Raw genomic sequence first — 15,718 nt, forward strand, 5'->3', positions numbered from 1 at the left:
GCCGCCAGGCGGCGCTGCCGCGCGGGGCGGGGCCCGCGGGCGCCGCCGGAAGCGGAGCGGGCGGGGCGGGAGCGGCGGGGCCGGGGGGGAACCACGAGGGTCCCCACGAGGGTCCGGGGGGGGTCCCCACGAGGGTCCTGCGGGGCCGGGAGCCCCTCCAGCCCCTGCCCGTGTTGTGCGGGTCTGGAGCGGAGCGCGGTGTTTTCCCTCCCCCCGCCGGCTCAGCCGGGGCCGGGAATTGAACGGGATTCATCCCCCCCCCCGTGGGCGCCCATGGAGCGGGCGCTGCTGCCCCGCGTGTGCCGCGCCCTGGGGCTGTGCCGGTGGCCGTGCGGGCCCCGGTGGCCCTGCGGGGTCCGGCACCGCTCCACCCGCGAGCAGCCGCCCCCGCCCGCGGGTCGGGGCGAGGAAGGTCCCCCCGCATCCCTCCCGCGGGGCCCGGGAGCGGGTCCCGGCTCCGGCGGCTCCCGGGACACCCCGCGGGGACACCCCCGGCCGGGGCACAGAGGGGCCGGGCGGGGGTCGGCAACCGGGCGGGAGCTGTGGCTGTCGCAGCTGGATGAGCTCCCCAGGGCGAGGAAAGGGATGGAGCGAAAGCCTCTGCGGCTGGAGAGGACTAAGGGCTCGGAGATCCTGTTCGGGATCGGGCCGTGCTCCCTGGCCCTCAGCCAGGCGCGCAGGGACCTGTTCCGGCTGTTCCTCAAGCAGAGCAGCTCCCGGCGGCCCGTCATGAGCGAGTTTGTGCTCCAGGCCACGGCCCGAGGGGTCCCGGTGCTGCACGTCCAGCGCAGGGAGCTGGACGAGCTCTGCAGGGGTCAGGTCCACCAGGGAGTGTGTCTGGAGGCCACCCCGCTCCGGTTCAAGAGTTTGGAGGATGCTGAAACGCCCGGTTTGGGGGATGATGCGAGTGGGAAGCGGCAGCTGATCTGGCTGGTGCTGGAGCAGATCCAGGACCCCATGAACCTGGGGGCACTGCTGCGCTCCGCGTACTTCCTGGGGGTGGACAGAGTGGTGACCAGCCACAGGAACAGGTACGGGGCTTGTGCATCTGCTCCTGCAGCTCCTCTTTCCTTCCCTGCTGGCTCCCAGGGAGGTTTCCAGCCTGCATCACTCAGCAGCTGTTCAAAGAGCTTTCTGGGGCTGAGCTGGGGAGCAGGGTTTTGGGTGGCTGCTGCTCCACAGGCAGGCTGAGGGATGGGGTATTCCAGGCTGGGAAGGAACCCTCTCTGGGCACTTCTTGTTTTAACTCATTTCGTGTTTCAGTTGTCCCATCTGCACAAAACTGCTGGGACCTATTTCCTGGGTGAATTCCTGAGCCCTCCTGCTCTCCATAGTAAAAAAGCAGCCCTACAGTGAGGGGGATCTGTAGTGCACTGGTTGGAGTAGGTTGCAGAGGCAATAGCAGGGAATACAGAGACAGGAATTCACCTGGATTTCCTTTTTTTGCTCTCGTATGACGCTTTTCCTTTGTTTTTCCCTCGCAGCTGCCCCCTGACTCCGACAGTGAGCAAAGCCAGTGCTGGAGCCATGGAGGTCTTCGATGTCTACAGCACAGATGATCTCCAGAGCTTTTTGAAGGTAGAATGATTCCCTGTTTTTTTTCCCCCCCTTTCCTTCGAAGAAAACTCAAATATTGCCTGTGTGGATCAGGAGGAGGGCTGAGTTGTTTGCAGTGTCTGTGCTCCTGCTGTGCACTCCTGTTTGCTGCCGGTGGTCTGTGCTGTGGGACCACCAGTGACAGGCACCCCCCCCCCTCCAGCCCCATTCCATCGGCTGGGATGGGGTGTGGGTGTTTTTCCTGGAAGCTGGTGGTAGCAGGATAGCCCTGTGGCTCTCCCACACTCGGGCTGTGAGCTCAGTATGCTGGGATCTGTGTCCCTTCCCTCCCTGGAGACTGGAGCTGTGCCTGGAGTGTGGCAGAGGCAGCATCCTGGGGCCCAGGCACACGATGGCAGCATTGGGCAGCCTTTGGAGCAGCCTTTGGAGCAGGGAATAGAGGAGAAAGCAGGGCTGGTGAGCTGCTGGAAATCTTTTTACACTGTACCTGTGCAGTGAGGCGAGATAGGGCCCTTTGCAGAACATGCTGCAGAAGGAAAGGGAATGCACGTGGAAAAACGGGATTTAAACTGAAACAAACCCGGGGATGTGGCTGTGAGTGGGCACAGTGTGACTGCCCTGACCCCTGTGGGGGTCACCTGTGCCCTGGCTGGGCTGGGGACACGTTGTGTGCACGAGGGAGCTGCAGGATCTCCAGTTCTGCCCACTTGGTGCTAGAAATGGGTCTGTGGCAGCTGGAGCTCAGGGTGATGGTGAAATGAAAGATACATAAAATACATTGATATTTAATTGAAAAGCTGGAAGAATCACTTGGTTACTGTAAAGCTTGAATTATGAACAGTTTGAGCCATTGCAGCAGATCATTTAATTGGACCTGGACTCACGGGCCTCACCCCTGGCATTGCCTGGCTGGAGTAAATTTGATATAACATGGTGTAAAAAGTGCCAGTTTCCCAGGAAATGAGGCTGGCAAGAAGCAGCAGCTCTTTTATTGTTAAAATGGATTTCCAACACGAATAATTAAGGCTCTTTTTACCAGGGTGCAGGAGGGAGGTTTGGTTCTCTGGTTATGTGAGGCACTGAGTGTTGAGTGTTTTTGTGTGAGCTGAATTTTGGCATCTGAGTTTGCAAATGTCACTGGGGGCTTCTGCAACTTCCAGTGCACTGCTCTGTGCATTAGCCTTGTGCTAATTTGTTTAACACTACTCTTTTTGCATGCTTTCCTGGCGAAAAAAAACCTTCCTAGAACTGTTGCATGAGCAGAAAAAAAAAAAAAAAAGCTTTTCAGTTGCTGTTTGTTTGCTTACTGAACTGGAATAAATGCCAGAAGGAAAATTACTTTGTTGTTGTTGTTGTTTATTAAGTCAAGGTTTGTGTGCTGATAGTGGGAGGACTTCGGTGGTAAAAATTCAAGGGATGCCAAAAAAAATACAGAAAAACCAGTCAGCTTAACTGAAAATATAAAAAAACCCCCACCAGTGTCTTTCCATAGATGACTTATTTTCTTTTTAAGCTCGAAAAATTGGCAACTCTTTAATATTTGTTTCCCTTCCTTTTCTAGGCTAAAATTGCAGAAGGCTGGGAAGTGGTGGGAACAGCCAGCAAACCCAAGGATGTGGAAGATGTCCCTGTCATCAGTTGCTTGGAATTTCGGTGGGATAAACCCCTTATTGTAGTGATAGGTATCTGAATTTCCAGAGCTGTGGGCTGGGTGGGGGTGCAGGTGTGAGGGAACCATCGGGGGCAGGTTTCACTCCAAGGCTGCAGGTCTGTTATGTCACATCACACTTTGTCTGGAAAAGAAAAGCAGAGCAGGACTCGTGGAATGGTCTGGGAAACAGGGACCCAGAGGAGCAGGGGGAGCTGAGAAGCCTCCCAGGAGGAGCTGCAGGAACAAGCAGTTTGTGTGGGGAGGTGAGCAGCTGCAGAGGGTCTGGGTGGCAGTTCCAGTGCCGGGGCAGCCACGGTGTGGTGCTCTGAACTGTGCTCTGTGCTGCTTCTGATCCTGTCCCAGAGCCCCAAGCCTGGATTTTCTGTGTGGGTGAACCCCAGAGGTGAGGGGGAGCCCCAGAGGTGTTTGCTCCTGCTGTGCAGAGGCTGTGCTGGTGAACGGTGCCACGTCATGGCTCTGTCATGTTTCCTCTGATAAAAACAGGAATATATTGTGCCCAGGTCTGGAAAGAGCCATGAGGAGCTTTTGTTTGGCATAGTCTGAATGCAAGGTTGGGCTTTGTGGCACAGAGACCATCACAGGGAGCAGTCAGTGGCTGTTTTTGTACGGCCAGGAGAAGGCAGGAGGTGTTGGCTGCAGGAGCAGGTGTAATCTCTCCCTGTTGGGGCAGTGGGTGCCACTCCCCTGAGCCCCTGACCGGGGTAATTCCTGCAGGGCTTCTGCTCCCTCAGTGCAGAGGATACTGGCAAAGGATGCTGCTTTTGTGGGCAGAGTTTGGGGTCGTGCAGCCTCCCAGAAGCTGAAAGGAAGGGCAGTAAAGAACCTCCCCCCAAAGTGGTGCTCCAGGCCCCTGTGTGTGGCTGTGCTGTGTCCCCCCACCTCGTGTCACCTGGCACAGGAGCTGCTCTGAGCTTTCACACCTGCAAGTCGTGCTGGCCCCGAGCCACGGAGGGGCTGTAATCCTGCCCCGTGCCGCGGTTCTCTTGGCTCGGGAGACATTCCTTTAATTAAAATGTTTATTGAACCCCTGGAAATACTGACAAGACAGCGCCGCAAATCTGGCACCTCTACAAGATGTGTGGAGCCGTGTCACAAAGGGAGCAGGCAGGGCTGGCAGCACTGCTGATGGGCCACAGAGAAATGCATCCCAGAAACGGCGACAACACCCGCAGAAGGGAAGGGGGTGAAAGTGGCAGTGGTGTCGTTACCTTGAGTTATGAGAGATTTCTCCAGGAAAAAGTCCAAATATCCTTTTGTCAGGGGAGATTGGAGGCTGATTGGTAGATGCATGAGGAGAGCTCCCGGACCTTGCAGCAGTAATGATTTCAACTCTCTGCTGAGCACTAACTCTTCTCTGGAAAGAAAATTGAACATTACAGTCATCTGGTGCTGAGGTGGTGGGGAGAAACGTCCTAGATCTGAATATGTAGCGTTCCTGCAGCCGCAGAGAGCAGCAGAGATAATTCAGCCTGGGAGTGAGCTTCCTGGCACCACACGGATTGTCTTGTAAGTTAAGTGTTTGCAGACTCCCAGTGCACCCTCCTGGCATCCTGGCTGGCTTGGCAGGGAGAGATTTGGACAGTCCAGCTCAACGTTGTGTGCGCTGGAGCTGCTGCTGGAGGTGACAGGCAGGGCTGGCTGCCCGCAGGGCTGGGAGCCTGCTGGGAGCAGGAACAGATGGGGAGCACTTGGATGGCTGAGTGAGGAGAGTGCCTGGGCAATTTGTTCCTCTCAGACCTGCAGTCTGTAGCTCGGGGTTTAAGGCTGTGGTTTAAGGGGTCGAGGGTTTTGTGGAGATGCTCATTTTGTGTTTCTCTGCTGCTGCCGCCGCCTGGGTTGGAACTTCCTGCCCTGGGAACTGCAGCTGTTGGTGGTGTTGATTGTTAAGTGGGGCAGGAAACCTGTTTTATCATTTCACCGAGCTCTGACACTGGGCTTTGAAGTGAGGAACAAAACTAAGAGATGGAAGTTTAAGATCTGAAGTGGGAAGTGTTTTGTTCACCAGTATAAACCAGGTTTTAATCTGATTCAGTCAATACTCCCTCCCTCGTGTCACACTGTGCAAGCCTTTTTGCCCTGAATTTATGGTTCCTAATTATTTTAAACAGCTAGATCCATAAAAAGCTTTGTAAAAGCTGGAAGCAAAATTGGTACCTTTATTAGGAATCGTAAGACCCTTATCAGGGACAGGAGAGGATTGCTCCAGGAGCCATTGCACCTCTGGCAATTGCTGCTGTCCCAGTTGGAGAGTCCCAAGGGAGTGTGGTTTGGGAGGCTCAGGAGGCAAATATGACTGTAAGTTGTAAAACTTTTCTGTGTTGAATCAGGAAAAAGTAGGATGCTATTTTTGGGGGTTTTTTTAAGCATCCCTGGAGAGCCAGGTGTAGTGATGAAGAGGCAGGTTGGGCCGTGGGAGGCCTGGCTCTGATTCCTGGTGTCACTCTGTGACCTTGGATAACTCCCCCAGGCCTTGTCTGCACTGCTGGCTTACAGCAGGAGGGAAAGAATGGTTGGGATGGGATTTGGGTTTTATGAAGGTTCATTCACCCCAGCCAAAGGCTACCTTTGGCAAATGGCTTATTTCATCTGGGGAGGTGATGCAAGATGCATCCTCTTCCTTACCCAGAAGTGCATCCTGCCAGTTAGAGCAGCCCAGCAGAACGAGAGACTGGGCAGCAGCTTCCAACCAAAAAATGGGAGTAATGGCCCTTTCCTTCCCTGTATGGTCAGAGGGATCACACAGATCCATGTGTGGGGAGCTGCTGGAATAGACACCAGGGAAGGAACTTTGGGGCAACTCAGCCCAGCTTGCTGAGTTTGAAGGAGTCTCCAGTGGCACAGGAACGTGGGCTGTTAAAACTTCAGGGAAGTGTCTGAATTTAGGGTAGCTGAGTGAGGCCATGGGAACCCTGGTCAGGCAGGCAGAAGCCCCAGGTGGGCACTGTGAGAGCCCTGGCAGTGCCATTCCAGGACCAGTCTGGGGTTCAGCCAGGTCAGGGTATGGCTGTTGGAGGGGAATGTTTGGCTCCCACATGCTGAGCCTGCTTTGCCAGAGGTCTTTGGAACGAGCTGGCTATTCCTGCAGCTGTGTAACTGTCTGTGTAGCTCTAAATAATGAATGTGAAAGAATTCTTTGGGGAGCCAAGCGGGCTGGGAGGTCCCTGGTCCTCTGCATTTTCACTTGTCTGCGCACAGGATTGTTTAAAGCCTCTCCCTTTCCATTTCCCTTTGTGACAGCGTGAGTCAAACAACTACTAATGACCTGGGATAGATTTCAACTCTGTTTCACCAGTGTATCAGCCCAAACATATCAGGGCTGTTGGATGGTTTAACAACTAATCAATTGAAGCCTCTGGTTAAACTGTCTGCATGCACAAACTGCACCCAGCCGGTGGTTTGTGTGCTGGGAGGGCTGAGCCCGTCACTATCAATAGGGATGTGGGATTTGCTGGACCAGAGCAGTTCTGTGGCCTCTTGCCTGCCTTGTCCCAGTGCCAGCAGCCCGTGGGCACGGGCAGCTCTCTGCTGGCACAGCTCTGCTTGTGCAGGGGCTCTCTGTGCTCGGACAAGGCTCTGTGCTTTGTGCAAGTGTGTTGCACAGGTATTCCTCAAAAACACTCCTGATGGTGGAGAACAGCTGCAGGAAGGGAAGGTGGCAAGGTGCCTGTCTCAGCTCTGGTAGGTCTTGGCTGTTGCTGCCTGGGAGCTGGTGAGGTTCCTGCTGAGCTGAGGGTGAGGGTGTAGGTGTGACAGAGCATTGGCAAGGACTGGGCTGAGGAGGGGGGGAAAGGGATGTGGCAGCAACTGCTGAGCTGTGTCTTTCTCCTGCAGGTAGTGAAGGGGAGGGCCTTTCCCTGGAGACACAGCTGCTGTGCCATCGGGTGCTGGCCATCCCCCCTGGCAGAGCCCTGCACCCCGGCATCGACTCGCTCAACGTCTCTGTTGCTACTGGTGAGAGCAGTTCTGAGCACAAGGGCATTGAACTCCAGACTCCCGTGTTTTAAAAACCAAACATCCAGGCCCACAGAACGGATTTCTTGTGGTTTTTTAAAAAAAACCAAAAAGCTCACAATATTTATTTATTTTTACTTTCCTGCAGGTATCCTTCTGCACTCCATCTGCAGCCAGAAACGGAGGCACGGAGACTGAAATCCTCTCTGTGGTGGGGGAAGCTGCTCAGCATTCCCTGGCTCTGTTCAGTGTGGATATGGAAGAGCTCTTCCCAGAGTCTCCACCGTCCCTGCAGGTCACAGGCAGAGCCCCACTGGCTGATGCAGGATGCCACCAGATCCCTGGCTTAGTGCCCAGGGCAGACACCTCCTGTCCTGGGTAGCACTGGGGAGGAGCAGCTCCAGGGAGGGGAAGGACGAAGCCAGCCCTGAAAGCATCCAGCTGTATCCTTCAGTTTTGGCAGGAAAACACCCAGGGGTGGCTGTGAGCTTCGTGCTTGTCGTGCATCACTTGAGCTGTGGAGAGAATTTGGGCTGTGGGGGGAAAGTGCTCGGGTGGTGCTGCCACTGAGCCAAGCCCTGTGCCCACCCTGAGCCCACCCTGAGCCTGCTCAGCAGGGAGAGGGAGTTGCCAAGAGCCTGCTGTGCTTTGGAACCCTCAGCAGGGACTTCCCCATGAGGAGGTGGTTTCTCTGTGTTTGGCTGTAAAGCAGGTGTGAGCCCTGCCGAGGGATGGGTGTGAGCTGTTGGAAAAAAACACACAGCCCGTGGAAATAAAGCTCCTGGAAAGTTTGTTGTAGACTCGAATCAATACATTTTGTGTCATATATAAACCCAGAGTGTGATTAGCAGAGCAGAGCACTTCCTTCAGGTGGGAATAGAGATCTTTTTCCAGGAAAGTTTCCTTTCCTTGGTGGGCCTGATCCTACTGGATGCTGAGCTGCACCAGCTTTGGGGTGGGGGTGGCTTCATTTGCAGATATCCTGGATGAAAACCAGACTGGCTAAATTATTGAGAACCAAAAGAATGTTATCACTTAGCACCTTAATTATTTTATTTAGCTACTGTGGCCCTTTGCATAGGATTCCTCATTAACACTTAATTTACTGTGCCCTTTAGGGATAATTTCAAACCCTGCTTAGTCTGCCCCCTCCCCCACTTCCAAATGAACAAGTAAATCACTCTGAGTGACTAATTAGGACTTTGAGCTAAATGATGTCTGTAAACTGGTCTGTGGAGGGTTTTTCCCTGGGAGGGTCTGGCTGGTGTGTGCTGTGGGACTGGGGACACCCCAAGTGCCTGGGATGGGGGCCAGGACAGGACAAGGAGCTGTTGAAAGGTGTCCAGGACTCACTGCTGTGGCTGTGATGGAGGGAGTGCCTGGTGTGGTGACAGGTGTCCTGATCTGTGCCCACACAGGACAAACCCCAAATCACTCCAAAACAACACTGTCGTGCAAACAGGGTTTTGTTGCCCAAATCTGAAGGTGAGCTGGTTGCTGAAGAACCATGAACTGGTGCAGTGTAAGGTGACAGCTGATGCATTTGGGGGGCTGAGTGTGCCCTTTTCTCTCTTTTTAAAGCTGAAATGAAAAGGCTGCAGGCCTGGAGGCCTCAGCCAGCCCCGTGGTGCTGCCTGCCAGCCGTGGGTGCCCCAGCAGAGGGTGCCCGTGGCTCAGATTTGCTCCTTTTTCAGAGGAAAGATTCAAAGATTCAGCACTTGAATCCTTCCTCTGGAGCAGCAGGGATCAGGGTAAAGCTGTTTCTTTATTCTTGACCCCTAGGTAAGTATATTTATTTCCCATCTCACTGCTATTTCTACCTTTTTACTGCCTTTTTTTTTTTAATTATTTTGAGCAGTGCTGTAACAGAGGAGGCACTTCCTGGCTCTGTGTGGTTGGGAAAGCTGGGTGCTGTCAGTCTGTGCTCAGCCATGTGCTCAGCCCCTCTAACGAGGAGGCAGGTGAGCAACCATGGAACAGCTCCTTTACTTCTGGAAGGCTCCCAAAAAGCTTTGAAACCTCAGTGCCCACAGCAGCTCTGCCAACAGAGTGAGGGGTACACTGAAGTTCCTGCCTGTCCATCACCCCTGCCCTGCAAATTTCCCAGTCCTGTATCCACAGAGCACCTTGGTTTGGCACTGGAGCATCAGACAAGGCTTACTGGGAGCTGCCTGAGGCTTGAATTTTCTGAGGTAGGAATCTGAGCACGTTCTGGGGCCGCAGCCTTGAGTTTTCTGCTGGAGAGCTGCAACACAGGGCTCTTCTGGGTGCAGTGAATCCCACTCTGGACAGCTCTGCTATTCACATTTATCCCATCTCCCTCAGTGGTGAGTTTTAACCCCACTCTCTTCCACTGGGATCCACCTCCCCTGACTTTTGGTTGTACCTGTTGTGTCCTTCTGCCCCAGCCCCATCCTGAGGGTCGTGAGGAGCACAGGGACCCCTGCACTCTCCCACCTCTGGAGCTGGAGCTTGGTGCTGTGTGACTTGCCCCTGATCTAATAAATGCAATCCATTAATTGGATCATTGCCTGCCTCTCCAGTTAATTTCCTGGATATTTTTAAATGTTAAAATGTAGTTTTTATAGTCTTTCATTATTTTTAGCCCTAAGCTTGACTATAATCATCCCTGTAATGTAACTGTAAAAAAACTCCCAGCATTATATCATAAAGGAGGACATTAATTGTCATTTTTTGTGTACATCAGCAAGATCAAAACATGTTTCCTGATTACTTCTGTTTGTATATAGAGCCCCTTTGATATTTAGATATGAATAAAGTGTGTGTGTGTAATTTGAAAGTCAATTCTTCCCTCCCTGCTGCTTGTCATGGATTCCTTTCAGAGGCTTATTTACCAAATTGATTTTAAAATTTACTAATTGCCCTTCCAGAATGATTTCTCAATAATCAAAGTGTCTCTAAGCACAGTGGCAAAATATTTGTCCTCCTTGGTTCAGAAGATGATTTGGGTGCTGGTGCTGCCTTATCTTCAGTCAGGGGAGAACACCAATGTTCTCATCTCCCCAGGCTGACCCCGGGGAGTGCTGGCTGTGCCCACAGCTCAGCTCCTGCCCCACATTCCACTTCAGTGCTCGCATTATCCACAAAAAACCTCGTCCCATCAGATCCACCCTGGAGGCCGGTGAGGTCTGGGAGGCTGGAAGGGCTCTGGGACTGGGAGCACCTTTCCCTGTGCCAGGCTCAAGCTGGTGGCACGGCTGGAGGGAGCAGTGTGGGGTGCTGTGGGCCGGGGCAGGAGCTGGGAATGCTGCCCACGGGGCACCTCTGGAATTGCACCTCTGGAATTCGCCGCCGCGCCAGATCCCGGTTTGTAAATGTAATCAACCTTGAGGTCTTGTTGCTTCCACAGGTGCAATTAAACATTACCATCTGCTAATCCGTGATTAACGATGTTTACAAATATGCTACAACATGTTAAAATGTGCTGGCACTCTTTGTTTTGGTGTTTTCCCCCCCCCCCCCCCCCTTTCTTTTTTCCCTCCCCCTCTCCCTGTTCCAGCACGGGAGCTGTGCTGTGCTGCTGGAGGTGTCACTGGAGGGCTTTCCCCACGGAGACCTCCTCCTACCCCACTGTTAATTCACAGATATTTTGTTACCCTTATTTAAAAGTGCCGTCGGAACCCCAAACCAGCTGCAGGAACGATGATTTCAAATCAGAAGGTCAGTGCTGCTAAACAGGATTTAATTGCACTGGGGGGGTTGAGGTACAAACTGACGAATCTGAATAATAAAACTTTGTGGGGAGCGACATATGGTGCAGTTTAAAGCAAATTTTTATCGATCATCCCACAACTGATGTGTTAATGGGATGGCAGTCGTCGCTTTGGGTTTCGTATCGACGTGGGGTTTTAATAATGTCACACAGGAATATTGTGGAAGGGTTTATAATTATTACAAAAAAAAAAAAAGAAAGAAAGAAAGAAAAGAGTGTTTTCTATTAACTGCCTTTTTCTTTTCCAGGAGAGAGGAATACATTAGGTGGCTGCCATGTGTCCTCCAGATCTAGGTTATGTGTAATTGCTCGGTAATTGGTAGAACCATGTAAAAGCCATGGTATTTGCCAGCAAACCCTCCTAAGTCACCATGAAATTGGAGTGTGATATTTATTCTCTGCAAAACTTGCTGCCCCGACGTTGTGCACACTCGGGTTTGGTCACTGCAGAGGCGTCTCTGAGCTGTGTGTGACACCCACAGGGCTCGGGGTTGGCACCGGGGTCACCCCAGGGCTGGGGGGGCTACTGGGAGCTGGAGGGGTTGTTGTGCCTTAACCTGCCTTGGGCTTCAGTCTCAGGGTTATTCAGAGAAACACAGATTGGTTTGGGTTGGAAGGGACCTTAAACCTCATCCAGTCTCACCCCCTGCCACGGGCAGGGACACCTCCCACTAGCCCAGGTTGCTCCAACCTGGCCTTGGACACTTCCAGGGATGGGGCAGCCACAGCTTCTCTGGGCAACCTGTGCCAGGGCCTCCCCACCCTCCCAGGGAAGGATTTCTTCCCAAGATCTCATCTAAATTACGGCTATTAATAATCTAATATATATAGATTAGAAATACTAATAATCTAATAATACTCTAATTATTACAGCTGTTTCAAGGCCCAGCTCAAAATGATGGAGGTGTGGAGGTACCTGAAGAAGTTCTCCTGATTCCAAAGGACAGGGAATAGTAATTGCTCTAATGATGCTTTTTGAAGCCTTTGGAGATGAAATATTTGTGAGTACACCAGGGGTACATGCACAGGTCACCTGTATTTTAGCTTCTAATTAAGTAGGATGTCCAAATCTGTTCCCAGCTTGGCAATTTCTGTGATTTAACCATGACTCTGGTTTGGAGGACTCCAGCCCTGGGGGGGTGTGTGTGGCCTCACTGGGAAGAGACTCCTCATGAGCTTTTCCCTCAGAAAAGGAGGGAATGGGAACTGTGTGGGTGGGTCAGTGATGACTCCTTGTGGCTTCCACGTGGCTTTAAACACAGGCAGCAGTAATTGCCTTGCTTCTGATCAATAGTTTTATACACTTTAAAACTGTAACAGAACACTGTGAATTGATGCAAAGTTAAACCTGCCAATTTTAAATTTTTATTTATTTTTTTTAAGCTGGCCTGTTTTAGAAGCTGCAGCCTCAGCAGTGTTAAAATAGTTAAAAATAAGAAATAGTTAAAAATAAGGGGGGTGCCAGAGTGGTTGGCATTCCCTGGCAGAATAAACGAGGTGGTGGCAGCTTTGCCAACCCTCATTAGCACCTTCCAGCAAAGCACAGCTTATTCCAACTGTATCCCAAGTCTTCTGAGGCTGGAGATTGCTACTGTGCCTAATATGCATTTTTATATAAACAAGGGTACTAAATGGCCCTTCACTTCCCTCTGTAATGTCTTTTTTAATGGAAGGTCCTGAATTAAGAACATATATATACGACTCTAAGAATTTTCTAAGTGATATTGAAAACCTATTGTAAAGTAGGATTTCTCCTTGCAAAATTATTTTAATGAGGTTCCAGTTTATTTTCTGGCTATATTTTACTTATTTAATCCTCCAGAGGGGCTTTTCAGAGGCAGCATCTCATTTTCAATGCAACTATTCTTAACATTAGGGAAAACTACCTTTCTGAAATGCATGAAGGGAAAAAAAAAAAAAACCCGAACCAGAGGAAGATGTACGAGATAAGAATAAACTTGAAAAGCTTTGAGGTGGTTTATGGCTTCTCTGGAAAGAATAACAGTTCATGTATTTTTGTTATGGTGTGGTTTAATGATGCTTGCAGAAAAAAGATAAGGTAGAAATGGAAATATAAAATTAAACCAGCAAAGTGAATGTGATTATTTTAGTTACCAGTATTACCTGGGGAAAACGCTCTCGGGGTTTTTTATCTAGACTAAATATTTGCTTTTCTGAAAGGGAAGGCACGAGGGTGGGAAGGGAAATCTTCCCGTGGTCCAGCAGCTGTGGGAAGATGGAGGAGACTGTGCTGCTGCCCCACGGCAGGTTTGGCACAGCCCCATCCCGGGGATTCACTTGGCACAGGGCTGGTTTGGCCAGGGCTGTGCCAGTGATGAGGATGATGATGAGATGACCCCAAAAGGGGCTTCCCAGCCTCCCCTGTGTCTGTGCCACTGTGTCACTGTGGGTGACCCGAGCAGGGTGGGCAAGGAGCAGGAGGCTCCCACTGATGTGTGTGCCCAGGGTGCTGGCCTGATCTGGAGGATCCAGGTTCCTACACTGGCATCTGGGCATGGCTAATTCCCTGGGAGGCATGGTCTTGTCCCATCCCTCCCCTCCCACCCCTGGCTGGGGGTGCAGACCCGGAGCCCCTGCGGCAAAGCGCTCGAGGGCTGTGACACCTCCCCAGCCCCAGGGCTCCCAACTTCCCTGGGCAGATCCACATCCTCCCAGCCCGAGCTGGGCTGCTGGGGCATCCTGCTGGTTGTGCAGTTTGATGGAGGCTCGACAGGATCAGCCAAACTCAACTCAGCTCTGGCACAACAGGCACAGCCCCAGCTGAGCCGAGCTCCCGAGCATCCCCCTCCAGCCACGGGGTCGTGAGAGGTAAAACCTGAACTGAGCCTGATGTGTGGCCTTGAGCCTCCCTGGGTAGTTAATTTTGCAATTTCTTCCATGGAACTGGAAGGGCAAAAAGTTTGTTTATAATTAAAATTCTCGGAGATTTATACTTTAATTCAAATAGCTGAAAAGAAGCGGTTCCTGCGTAGGTTTCTTCACTATCAGAATCTAAACCAGATTATTATGTAAATTTTTTTGATCCTAAATTCATTATAATATTCAATTTCAGGAAATGCTCTTGACCATCTGCTACTGCTCTAAGAAATGAGTCTTGGAGATTGTTTACTACCAGAAGTATTGTAGGTATTCAGGTTTGATCAGAGTGTAAGGGCAATGCACAGATTTCTGAGTCTGGTTATATAAACCCGGAGCTCTTGAGGCCATGAGTGAGCGAGCTGGAAAGTGCATCCACAGCAGCAGCAGGTTCTGCTCTGCCAGAGTGTCCTGGCTCATCCCAGCTTGTCCTGGCTTGTCCTGGTGTCACCCACAGCGGTGACTGGAGGGTTCTGGTCCTTCTCTGTGCCCTAGGGAGGCAATGTGGATTAATTCTTGATCTCAGTAAAAGTGGTTTGAGATCCCTGGGATGGAGACTACCAGGAAAGTATAATTTGCTGTTGGTTGTAACATCCAGACTTGCCCAGGGAAGCCATGTGTTGACCCCCAGCTCTTGCTCCTGGTGACCAGGGTGATGGGGTGAAGCCCTTGTCCCCCCAGCGTGGGGCTGGGAGCCCAGTGGTGCCACTGAGCCCTGCTGAGCTTTCATCTGCTGTTTCCCGTGTGTTTTCCTGCCAAAGCTCATGTGCCATCAGCAGTGTCAGGTGCACCCCAGAGCAGTGACAGGGACGCTCTTCCCAGCTCCCAGCACTGGCTTTTCCTGCCATTATTCGGCCCCTGCAGGACACTGAGAGATGCTGCTGCCCTCCTGCTCGCTCCTGCGCCTTTGGGGTTGGCTTCAGATGGAGGAGGAATGTGTTAAACGTGGTTTCTTTTTCTTCCACCACGGCCTCGCTCAACAAGTGCAGCACCCACGGGGCCGGCGGCCGCTGCCGATCGATCGGGGCCGTTCCTGCCCTTCCCGGCCCCCGCGCCCGGTATCGACGGATCGAGCGGGGCTCGGGCTGGGAAGCAACGGCTGCTGGCAGGGAATGGAGGGGGGTGGGCATGGCAGGGGCGTCCCCAGGGCTCTGCTCCTGCTGGGCCAACAGCAGAGCATCACCCCAGCACCCTCCCGGCACAGGGTCGGGCTGGGGACGGTGTTAGTGTGGAATTCTGTGCGGGATTTGGGGAGGGTGAGCTGTTAACGGGGCAGAACAGACTTTGCAAGGGCACTGGTGGCTGTCGGGGTGCAGGGTCTGTGCTCGGGGGGTGCCTGTGAGCGGCAGCAGGGGGGTGATGGGTGGGTGCAGCAGTTTCTGTAGAAGCAGATGCAAAGGGCTCATGGCACTGCTCCCTGAGCAGCCAGAGGGGTAACCTCGGAGCACTGCCTGAGGTCGGAGTTTTAGCAAACCCAGTGTCACTGCAGGGCTCCTCTGTACTATCAGCTGCATGTAGGAAGGCAGGAAAATTAGTGTGTGGCCTGTGTCAGGGCAGGGTCAGGTTGGATCTCAGGAAAAGGTTTTTCCCCCAGAGGGTAGTTGGGCACTGACCAGGCTCCCCAGGGCAGTGGGCACAGCCCCAAGGCTGCCAGAGCTCCAGGAGGGATTGGACAATGCTCTGAGGGACAGGGTGGGATTGTTGGGGTGTCTGGGCAGGGCCAGCTGTTGGACTCGATGATCCTTGTGAGTCTCTTCTAACTCAGGATATTCTGTGATTCCATGTGGATCTATGGGACAGGGACTGTTCAGCAGTGCTTGGATGAATATTGGAGTGTAGAGTATGACAGAGAGGGGGTTTTTGTTCCTGTTATTCTTCATTCATGAACAAACTCTGAAACCAGCCTTTCCTTATCTGGAGCTGTCCCA

At 52.4% G+C, this 15,718-nt stretch overlaps 1 protein-coding gene across 1 annotated transcript; it reads left to right on the plus strand.

Annotated features, from left to right (window-relative positions):
- Positions 1-85: 85 nt before the first annotated feature.
- Positions 86-7,986, plus strand: MRM1 (mitochondrial rRNA methyltransferase 1). The gene is made up of 5 exons (XM_064678077.1): positions 86-1,031; positions 1,485-1,578; positions 3,119-3,239; positions 7,061-7,180; positions 7,329-7,986. The coding sequence occupies exons 1-5, from the start codon at positions 274-276 to the stop codon at positions 7,376-7,378; spliced, it is 1,143 nt and encodes a 380-aa protein (XP_064534147.1). The 5' UTR covers positions 86-273; the 3' UTR covers positions 7,379-7,986.
- Positions 7,987-15,718: the final 7,732 nt, after the last annotated feature.

This window comes from Pseudopipra pipra, chromosome 21, assembly GCF_036250125.1.
Source record: "Pseudopipra pipra isolate bDixPip1 chromosome 21, bDixPip1.hap1, whole genome shotgun sequence".
Taxonomy (NCBI): domain Eukaryota; kingdom Metazoa; phylum Chordata; class Aves; order Passeriformes; family Pipridae; genus Pseudopipra; species Pseudopipra pipra.

Excerpts from the sequence above, each read along its gene's own strand:
- MRM1 (XM_064678077.1), top strand. The coding sequence starts at position 274 with ATGGAGCGGGCGCTGCTGCCCCGCGTGTGCCGCGCCCTGGGGCTGTGC. Across the intron at positions 1,032-1,484 it reads GTGACCAGCCACAGGAACAG|CTGCCCCCTGACTCCGACAG; the intron begins GTACGGGGCTTG and ends TTTCCCTCGCAG. Across the intron at positions 7,181-7,328 it reads CAACGTCTCTGTTGCTACTG|GTATCCTTCTGCACTCCATC; the intron begins GTGAGAGCAGTT and ends ACTTTCCTGCAG.